We start from the raw sequence: 10,974 nt of genomic DNA, 5'->3' as shown, positions 1-10,974 counted from the left end.
TTAGGGTTGTGTCTAATTTTGTTTTAAGTCACTTTTGTCTTTGCCTTGTTGACAGGAGAAGCAGTTTGACTTCACCCTGATGTGATTTGTTTGTCTTTAGTATAGAAATAACCACACAAAAAGAGGTTATAGTATGTAGTTAATAGAGTTATCTTGCTCAATTATAATTGAAGTAAAATGAGAACTGTGGGGAATAGTAAAGGTATTTTATACTATCAGTGAATGAACAATGTTAATACAGAATTACGAAATGCAAGCTGATTGTCCAAATGCAAGCTAATACTTTATTGTTTAGAAGCTTCTATTCTTCCAGTTAAAGTAGGTCAGGAAATTAAAATCCAGATGTTTTCATTTGGATTTATGTTTATTTAATGAAAACGTCTCCATTTGTTAAAAGCTTGGTGTTGGAATGTTAAGTGCCCCTTTGTGTTGCAGAAGTAAGGCTGAAAAAGGCTTTGTATGCAGATATGCAAAATATTTTTTTTTTGTGAATGTACTGTGCTGTGCTCAGCACCTACCTGGTTTGTGACAAACCACGGTACCATAGAGCACGTACCACATTTTGGACAGCTTCAAATTTGGACTTCAATCTTTCTGAATGTATTAAAAAAAACAACAACAACAACAAAAAAACACTGCTGCCAGAGCTAACACAGCTCCTTTGAAATGCTGAATGCTTGTGCCAAAGATACATCCCAGAAGCACCTGGAAGAAAGACAACCACCGACTTTGTGCAAATGCTGAAAGAAGGGCGGAGAGAGGACAGCAGAGCCGCCTGGCGCCAAGTGCTTTTCGGCTTGAGGATGGAAAAGCCTGCAGAAGAAACGTCTGGCCTGCAGCCACCGGCCGTCCTCCGGCCTGCTGCTCGGCTGGGAGCGCTGTAGCGGTATAATTGGAGTAATTACGCTTTGAGGTTGGTTTTTTTTTTTTTAATTTATTTATTTTCCACTCTTTAAAACCTCAGCGCTGCGCATCCGATAGGCCGCGGCCGGCCCCCGTCACCGGCCCCGCCCACGCCGGGCCTTCCGCGCATGCGCCCGCGCTGCGCCGCCATTGGCCACCTCTCCCCGCCCCGCGGCGGCGCGGCGTCCCCAGCAGGCCGCTCCCAGCAGGCAGTGCGCCGCGCCGAGGTCAAGATGGCGGCGAGGGCAACGGGTGAGAAGGAGGAGGGATCGCGATCGGGGCGGCTTCGGCGCCGGGCTCGTCCCGTCGAACTTGTCTTCGTCCTGCCGTCCTTCCCGCGGCTCTGGGGGGCTGCGGGACGGGGCGGGGAGTTGGAGACGCGTTGGGCGCTGTGTGTCCTTGGCCCGTGTCGCCTCTCGGTGACCTCTGTCCCAGCCTTGTCCTTCAGCTCGGGCCTCTGTAGGGCTTCGATCGCTGGGGCTGAAGGGCTCGGAAGAGATAGGAAGGAGCGGGGGAGCCGCCGCCGCCTTTCTGGGAGGCCTCAGGCTCCGGTGACCTGCTCGAATGCTGGCATTGCTCTGTCCCTTAGTGATGTTTCTTCTAGGTCCTAAAGCTTAAGAACACGAGATTAGAAAAGTGTGGTGGTAGAATACTGCTTTTAGCTCAAGTAAGAGTTGTGGAGCTTGAAACTATTGCTGCAGTCTTTGGTAGTGAATGGTGAGTAGTGTCTTAAAGTAGTGTCTTAAAGTAGTCTGATATTTAAATTGTGTGGAACAGGTCAAAATATTGTATGGAACAAGCACTCATTCCATATGATCAGTGTCCCTTTTTCAATACTGTAAAGCAGAGAGGCCTAGCTCTATAAGTTCAAGTGGTGTCACACTGCTGCTGTGAAGGAGATTGGCAGGTATTTGCATGCTGTCATAGTGCTGTGGAACGTTGAATTTTATGCTGCTCTCCAACTGATGACAGTCGGTTTTAGTTTCAGGCGGTGGGCGCCTGATGGACAGAATTCGAAAGTGGTACTATAATGCAGCTGGGTTCAACAAATATGGTAAGTATGTCATTGGGCCTTAAAACTTTTTATGTGTAACAGTCCTTAATCTGGTTATGATTGGTAACTGGTCAGTGTAGGCATTTTGAAATGTTGTTTTATCGATATTAGCTGTTACATTTATTTGTGGAAAAAAGTTAGAAAAAAGCAACTTCTTTTCTGTATTTCATCTCCTTTTCTGTGAAATACCTTTTAACATTTAAAGTCACGCTGGAGCTGTTGAAGACACTTCTGGAAACCAGTCCTGAAAGCTTGATTCTTTCTTTTTTTCCCACCAAGTCAATTGTACCCATAGCTATTTGTTAACCTTATTACCTTCCCAAATGCTATCCCTGAAAATGGAGATTGATGCTGATGGCAGTTAGTCTATCTGGGACATTTGTGCAAAGTGTTCAATTTCCAAAAAAGGATTTATTCTCCAGCCTATTTAGTGGTCAAGTAACTGTAAAAGTGGTGTTTCTTTAAGTAAAGGAGATTACCTTGATGGTATTCTACTTAATTTGTCCATTGTTATTACAGAGCTTGTTTCAGCAGTACAGATTGCAGAACTATTTTTGAAAGACAAGAGAATCTGAACATGGAGACTGCTACTACTGATTGCAGTTTGAGTGAATCGTTTAAAGGCAGTTCATATGCTTTCCCTAGGAATATGAGGAAAAAAAAATTTGAATGACGAACGTTCATCCCTCTGCCACTGTCTTGCTAATAGAGGTGCAGTGTTGTCTGCTTCCTGAAATTATTGAAGATTTTAATGCTTTTTGCTGCTTTTTTTGAAATGTAGTGATTAAAGGAGCTGCAGTGCTTCTTGTGCCTTTAGCAAGAAACTGCAAAACTGAGTTCAAGATATGTTGCTTAAAAGAAATTCTGTTTTATTGGGATGCTACTACCAATTCAAGTCATGTGAGATCAAAACCTTAGACCTCAAGTCAGTAGCTGTACTTATATAATCTGCATCGATCTTGGAATGATACTGAAGTAACATTTTGTTCTTTGTTGTTAACACTGAAGTTTTAAGCAGAGTTGGTTGAATTTCAGGAATGCTTCATTCAAAAAAAATGTGGTGGTTTTGGCTTTCACAGGACTAAATGGTCCTACTTGAATTAAATCCCAGTTGGAGGGAAGAAGTAGAAACTCAGGCACAAACAACTTGAGTGGTTTTGTGTTTCCATTGCTTGTTATAGTCAGTGGACATCAAGGCTTTTTTAGCAGTGGAGTTTAAGAGATTTATTCTTAAATACTCAAGCAGTCACATCTGTGATCAACTGACTGTGATAGAATCAGCTCTTAAACCTCTTACGTAGACTGCCATCTGAAATACAAGGATATAAAATAGAGCAGAAATCAACAATCAGATTTGAATATCTCATGAAACACACTGAATCAAAAATCCATTTTCCATACTCTTTCTTAAGAAAAGGAACGAAAGTATGTGAAAGTCAATATTCACAGTTTTAAACTCTTTGAGGAAGTAGTGTTTTTCTTCTCCTAGATGTGTCTTTTTTCTTTTCTAACTTTGCATTTTAAGTGTTATGCTCAAGTTTAGAAACATATCTATTAGGTCTTGAGTTTTATTTTGGAGCATCTATTCAGTGAAATTGTAAAAATATTTTTGGCACAGGATTAATGCGAGATGATACATTGTATGAAGATGATGATGTAAAAGAAGCACTGAAGAGACTTCCAGAGGATCTTTACAATGAAAGAATGTTTCGCATAAAGAGAGCACTTGATTTAAGCTTGAAACATCGGATCCTTCCAAAAGAACAGTGGGTAAAATATGAAGAGGTAAGTGTGCAGTGTTCTCAAGGTGCTCTTAATGACAGGACTGTAATCAGTCTTTGAGACTTTGAATCTCTATGAAGAGGTGCATGTTACGTGTTATTTAAAATGAATAAATCAGTGTATATCTTAGAAAATACCTTTGAATAACATTGTTTTGGAATTCTGCTTAAAAGTCTGGATTTTAACAATGGAAATTCAGGTGTGTTGTTCAGGATGACAAAAGCTTAAACTACAGCTCAAAACTATAGAACTCTTGTCTTCAGATGAAATATTCTAAGCTGTCAGATAAGGAAATACTCTCTAGTGACTATGGAAATTCTTTTGATGAGTTTCTTAATAAAAGGTTTGGCTCAAGATTTTGTATAAAATTAATGAAAATGTGAAGGAAGAATAATTTAAAGGAAAACTGTGTATTAGAATAAGCGTCTTTCTGTAATATGAGAGCCAAATCAAACAAAATCTGCCTTTTTAGTTGTAATGTTTCTTTGCAGTGGAGTAACTCACAGATTTGTATTTCTGTCCATTTCATCTTTCTTCAAAGATAAGGCAAAGAGGAATCTTGACACTAAATTTTGTACTGGAAGATAACACAAGAGCTTTAATTTCCCTCTAGAAGCAGAAGCTATTCCTTGTGTTATTGGTCATATTTTGGTAAATGCTGCATTGACTATCTGTTTGCATATGTTGACTGAGCAGCAGTTTGATTAGCAACTGAACACAGTTAGGTGTTCTGCTGAATGTGTTTGCAGTGCTGTTTAGAAGTTGAAAATAAGTTTATTTCATGCAAATAGTATTTTACGTGAACCTGATGTAATTAAAGTAGATCTTGCTCATTTGAATACCTGTCAAAAAAGTAGAACAAGAAAAAACAAAAATAACCCAATGTTATTTATGAAGGTGAAGCTGAAAGCATCATTTCATTTGATAATGCCGGTGAGGCATTAGGAATTAGAAGTGGTTACATTAGGGAATTTGTCTTTGCAGACTTGGCAAGACTTGGCAGATACCAAGTCTATCTTTTCAGAATGAGTAATGTGATTCTTTTTTTTTTCTCTTTTTTAACCCCCCTCTTCCACTCCATAGATTGCTTTGTAGTCAAGTCTGAGAAAGAATGAGAGAGAGGTGATCTGCAGGAATGGTTTGAGTCGTTTCTGCACCTCCCTTTTAAATATAAGCATGTTTAAATATATTCTTTTCTTTTCTTCAGGATAAGCCTTATCTTGAACCGTACCTAAAAGAAGTAATTCGTGAACGACTTGAAAGAGAAGCATGGAACAAGAAATAACTATTGAACTACTTCATGCAAATAGCCACATCTTTCTGATATTTCTAAAGTTTGGTTCAAGTCTTCAGGGAAGCACATGTAAGGCTGAAGCAATACTTGTTTCAGCTTGTTCATTGAGTCTGTTCGTCCAACTAAAATAAATATGTCAAAGTACAAAATCTCTTGGGAAGACTTCTTTATAAATGTTAGCAAGCTAATGTTCAGATCTTTCCTATGAGCATATACATTACACATTAGCTTAACAGTATGTAGTCTTCATTCCAGCTTCTTGATTCTTACTTCTTTCATATAGTACAGCTGTTTCCGGTAGTTGGAGGGTTAGGTAGGAAACACCCAGAATTGCTGGTTAAGTTGTTAACTTAAAAAGGAGGTGCTACTTCCTTCATCTCTTTTCTCTGGAGGTGAGAATACAGGGCTAGTGCTTCATGTTGTGTTGGTGTCATGAGACAGCAGAAGTAACAGTCTGTGGATGTAAGCATGTACATATTACAGTATTGACAAATGGAAGTGGTTCCTTAACCATAAAATCAGGGAATGTTTCTCTAGCTTTTTATACTATATGTGTTGTTCAAGCGTAAAAAGATAATTTTCATATAAATCTTAATGTCTGTCTCATTTCAGCTTATGATATTTTTGTAAAGGATAAAGTGCTATGCTGATGTGCTTTTTGCAGTATAATTAACTTTCCATTTATTTTTTTTTCTTGGCCTAGAGGATATTGTTTACAGTAAGTGGCATCAAATATTTGAAACTGTTGTGCTAACAGGCTTAACATTAGAGATGTGTATAATTCAGGCTGTATGTAAACACAGAATTGATTCAGGTGTATCTGGAAATACTAGCCCTTGCTGGCTGAAGGCCTTGAGTTTAATGGTAGTGTTAATTTGGTGCCTGTTTTGTGTTATTACGCACAAATTGCAAAATTTGAGATCTGTTGTACCCTTTGGTATGAAGTACACAATTTTGTGTGATTGTGTGATAGAAACAAGATATCTCTTTTGCTGTGTGTGCTTGTCTGATAAATGAAAGAATCCCTAGACCAAAAGCTATAGAGCAATTTAAAAAAAAAAAAAAAAAGTACACAGATATGGAGCAGACCATGACTGTAACTTTGGGTTAGTATGATCACTAGATTCCATTTGAACTTCTAATCCGGATTCTGGCTTCTAGCTTTGCTCATGACACTAACTGATCTTTATCTTTATGCTTTCATTGCTTGCATCTCTAAAATTACAGAATCACAGAATTGTGGAGGTTGGAAGGCACCTCTAGGTATGATTGAGTCCAACCCCCCTGCAATAGCAGATTCCCTACAGCAGATCACACAAGGTAGGTGTCCAGATGGGTCTCAGATATCTCCAGAGAAGGAGACTCCACAGCACGATCTCCTAAATGAATACAGCTGAAATATTTATCCCAATACTTCACACCTGACATGGTAAAAACAAAATTGTGTGAAAATATCTGTCGCCAATATTCCTTAAAAATTTTGCAAATGGATTACATTAAGAACGTGAGGTTTCTTTCATCTCCTATCTTAAAACCTTATTATTGAAACATACATCACTTGACGATGCATTTTTGAGAACTTATTAATAAAGTTAGTATCTGTTTGATCCTAGTTTTGAACTAAGGTTAATGTGATTCAAAAGCTTTTTAAAAAAATAGGGTGGAAAAAAGGGTTTTGATGACATGAAGCATTTGAAAATAGACTGATCTTTGAACAGAGTGCAAAGCATCCATGTGCCAATTGGCATAACAGGTAAAATCACTAACTTCTTAACATTCATATTTAACATTTGGAGAGTCAGAGTCAAATAAAAGCAGCATCATATTGAAGTACCTTATTCTTATTATCTTATTAGTGACAGGCTGGAGGGTCAGTGTGATTTCTATTTTTGAATCCTTCATTAAAAGAAGGGTGCGGAAGAATGAACTTGTAAAATTTAGAGACATGATTATAATATCTATAACCTCCTTGTAACACTTCCTACCTGTCTCAGCATCTTTCTATGGAATCCTGCACATCTCTGGTGTAAGCTGTGTGCTGTTCTGTGAATGATCTAGGATTGTGCAGCTATGGGCTGCAGTAAAGTGAGATAGATAGACAAGGATAAAAAATAGTCTGATGGTGAAGGAAACAGTGTTAAATTTTGGAGAACTAGGTTTTCTTTCTTGTACTGTCATGAAGTTCTTCTGTAACACTGTACAAGGCACTTTGTTCTTCAGTGTTCTGATTCCTATCTGCAGAAATGCAAAGTGCTTGTAGCTGTATCATTTCAGTAGATCTGTTCTGAAGAATATTAGATGAAGCTTTGCTATTCATCTGGTCACACAACAGATGGTACTGGTGGCGTTGGTGCCAGGGGCAAATCTTGCAAAGGTTTGTTAGATTTGAAAAAGACCTCACAGTCCTTATTCCTATGATGTAAAGCATAGAAATATTTGCACAGAAGCTGATACTTCTGTGTCCTGCACAGTGTGCAGTAAGCAGGATGGAGCAGTGCTCTGAAGAAACCTGAAAAGAATTCCTAAATGAGATGTATTCCCATGGGGGAGAGAGAAGGGGGAAAAAAAAAAAGGAACCTGTAACTTTAAGTCATATCTTAATATAATAGGCAGCAGCACCTTGATTGGCAGCATCCAAACTTGATTTTGAAACCTTGATCTTCATTAATGTAGTTTTCTAGATATAAAGTATACAGATTCTGTAAATGAAGATATTTTTCTTAGTTTAATTCACATTTTTAGGCATATCTAAATATCAAATTAAGAGAATCTGAATTAATATTGTTAATCTTGCAGCCAAAGGATGGTTGTAGCTTAAGTTCTTTTAATTGTTTTTCAGTGAACCTTCAAGTTCCTTTATTAAATACACAGTGAAATATAAGAATACATTTGGATTTGTGGAGATCACGTTTGTTATGGCAGACTGATTTCTTTAAATTTTCAATCAGTCAACCAAGAAACAATGGATGTTTTTTGCAGCTCTGTAACAAGAAACATATGCTTGTTTTACATCCAACTTCCATCCAAAGGAGAGCTACAGCAGATATAAATCTCATAAGAATTTTGATGAAACATCACGCTTGTCATTATAATGGAACTGTTTTAGGATTAATATGGTAAACGCATTCCTACATGAAGCGTTTTCTCTCTCTAGACAGCAGAAGTCAAAGATTATCTTTAAGATTTCACCACAATGCTGTTGCACCTTTGTAGTTGGATTTCATGGACCGGAGCTCCAGCTGTGGGAAGGGCTGCCTGTGCAATCCACAGAAGGCAAATGCAACCTGCACCTCTGCTGCTCTGGGGGGAGGCCAGAGATGGAACTTGGAGGCCCTCTGAGTATGCAGCTGACTTAAGTGCCCTGAGTGACTTCACTTCTTAGCCTCTTTTTTTCCAGCCAGTCTAAGCCCCAAAGGACAGATCTGGAAAGTACTTAGGCGACTGTCTCTCTGGTAAACAAACAGTTTGGGTTAGTAGCTATGTGCCCTTGGAGAACTAGGCCTGATCCCAAAGCTCAGTTTCCCAAATTCTACTTCAAGTCATGGCAGAGGTGCAGATTTCCTCCAGTGCAGTTTTGTACATGCTTCAGTGTCAAACAGTTCTTGGCTTGCCCAAGACCTCAGTGCTGGACCAGGTGAGAAGCTGATTGAACAGCATGGGATGCCAGGGATCAAATACTCTTTTGTTTACCTCAGTGTTGGTGTTCTCAGAACCACATCAATACCTTCTATTCACTAGCAATTCGAAGCTAATTTATGCTGGCAGGCAGTGGGCTCAATTCCTTTTCTTCATGAAAACCTTTGCGTGCTGCTAGAGAAGGTGCACCTGTGTGTCTTACTTTTGCCCCCTCCCAGTTCATGGTGCTCACTGAGGTTTCAGTCTCTGAAAATACATGAGTATCTTTCACTGAACTGAGTTGAGAGAGGGCCCAAGCTGTCTTTGTCCTGTTGCCAGAGTGCTCCAAAGGATCCACTTCCCCTGGCCCAATCTCATCTGCTTCTTCCCATGAAAAGCAGAAGGGTTTTAAGAGGACATCCCAATAGTCAGCCTGGGGCTGGGAGTAGATATTCGCATTTCTACATTGTAAGAGGAGACCTGGATCTTTCTCTTCAAGGCCTAAGCAAGTGTTATAATTGCCGTTGCTGTTTTATGAGCGTGTGCTGCTTCAGTTCCTACTCTGGGAAGGGAACTGGAGTTTGAAATCTGATCAGAAAGAGGTACCTCAGCACAGCTGGGCTATGTTCTCTTCAGCGTTTCCTAAAGTGGTTCCCTGCTGGCTTGTGCAGATCTGGTTCTTTGTGTCTTAAGTCTTCTGGATTGTGTGGGGAGGCTGGATAGTGAGACACCCAGTGAAATGCTGCTGCGTTCAGTGTTACAACACCTAAGCCCTCTTATGAAGCCTCATACTCCCGCTGTGGCCTGGCAGATTGAAGCAATTGTTTATAAGCAGCAAAGTTCAGAGCCCAGAGCTCAGATCTCTTCAAGGCACTTCAGAGGGCTTTTGTCAGCGAGTTGTGCTCCCCAGTGGAGTATTAGCTTAAAAAGATACCGTTCTGAAAGAGTCATAAAAGCAGCTAGGTATGTTTGGTTTACCTCAATTAGCTAAAAATTCTCCAAATCCTGAAAGATTCTCAGCTGCACTCTCACACTGAAGAACATGGAAGGAAACTCCTTTAATTTTCCATCAGTGCAAGGGCAGGGCTGTGCTGATGTTCGGAGCCCAGCTTGCCTATTAGTGCTAATGAGACTGTTGTGGGAGTGTGAAAGTGGCTTCGATAAAAAGCAAAATGTATTCTGCTGCCAGGTGAGGTTTGGCTCAGCCCTGCTCTGTGCATTGCAGAACCTGAGTTACCAGAGAGTGAGATCAGTATTTTAGAGCTTTATTATGGCACTCGTCCCTGCTTAAGGCTACTTTGTCTGTAGAAGGGCAAAATCAGAACCTGAGTCTGCACTGAGAGCAGTGATAGGTGGGTTTTTTTTTTTTTAGTTTTCTTTTTTTTTTTTTCCTGCAAAATACAAAATAAAAAATTCTGGGGAAAATCTAACAAAGCATATTGCATTCAGAAGTACAGCTGCCTTAAGGAGAGACTGCTACTCCCATTATAGGACTGGTCATGCAGTTATGACACATGTTTCCTATCTGTAGTTTAAAGCCTGTACATAGCAGCCCAGATTCACCTGGCTTGCTCCAGAGAGCACCATTACCTGCCCCGTCTGCTGTCCATGCCCTGAGGGCAGCTTCTGCTGGAGCAGCAGCTCCTGCTGAAGAGCCTGAAAGTCTGCAGCTGCTCCCTAGGGCTGGATTCAGTGCAGGTTTGGGGTATGGAGCACCTGGCTTTGCATAGCCTCATTCTTAACTGGTTGCAAACTTTGTGGAAAGGAGGGGAGTAGCCCTCTCCACTCCTAGAGCTTTGGGGGATTTCTTTGATTCATTTTTATGCTTAGCTTTTAATCCATGTATATAACCCTGCGGATCTGCTGTGTGCCTGGACACCTCCAAAACAGTCATTAAAGCCTCTCTGCTTTACAGTGATCCAACAAACTGTTTCGAGAAGAACAAGAGAAGGTATGCTTTGAAAGGGGACTTCTCTCTCAGCTGCTTCCACCCAGCACTTTAACAACACATAAGACACAATAAAACACGTGTTGACATAAGTGATCTTCAAAAAAACCATTGGATTATTTTGAAGGAGTATAAACACACGTGGGGAGAGTTATCATCCTTCACCCAGCAAAACAATTACATCAGTGCTGCTTGGACTGGGATCGGCCTTAAGATCTCCCAGATGTTGCAGGCAGCACGATTGCTGACCAGTTGCTCCGTGTAATTATGAGCTATTAAATGGAGGAGGAAAATGGGCACAGAAGGCCTTGCGGCAAGGCACCAGACTTATGGACTGTGCTCAGGCCGTAGAAGGACAGCACAAGATACTAGTGGTCT

General features: G+C 40.2%; 1 protein-coding gene across 1 annotated transcript; it reads left to right on the top strand.

Annotated features, from left to right (window-relative positions):
* The first annotated feature begins 1,018 nt into the window (after positions 1-1,018).
* Positions 1,019-5,182, top strand: UQCRB (ubiquinol-cytochrome c reductase binding protein). Its single transcript, XM_031591032.2, has 4 exons — positions 1,019-1,155; positions 1,886-1,957; positions 3,576-3,742; positions 4,947-5,182. Exons 1-4 carry the CDS (start codon positions 1,032-1,034, stop codon positions 5,022-5,024), a joined length of 441 nt encoding a protein of 146 aa, XP_031446892.2. The 5' UTR covers positions 1,019-1,031; the 3' UTR covers positions 5,025-5,182.
* Positions 5,183-10,974: the final 5,792 nt, after the last annotated feature.

The sequence above is a fragment of the Phasianus colchicus genome, chromosome 3, assembly GCF_987193195.1.
Source record: "Phasianus colchicus chromosome 3, bPhaCol1.hap1.1, whole genome shotgun sequence".
In the NCBI taxonomy this organism is placed as follows: Eukaryota; Metazoa; Chordata; class Aves; order Galliformes; family Phasianidae; genus Phasianus; species Phasianus colchicus.
This window is presented reverse-complemented; position numbering and strand designations above follow the sequence as displayed.

Coding starts and splice junctions, on each gene's coding strand:
- UQCRB (XM_031591032.2), top strand. CDS start 1,032: ATGCGCCCGCGCTGCGCCGCCATTGGCCACCTCTCCCCGCCCCGCGGC. Junction 1,958..3,575: donor AGCTGGGTTCAACAAATATG/GTAAGTATGTCA, acceptor TTTTTGGCACAG/GATTAATGCGAGATGATACA. Junction 3,743..4,946: donor AGTGGGTAAAATATGAAGAG/GTAAGTGTGCAG, acceptor TCTTTTCTTCAG/GATAAGCCTTATCTTGAACC.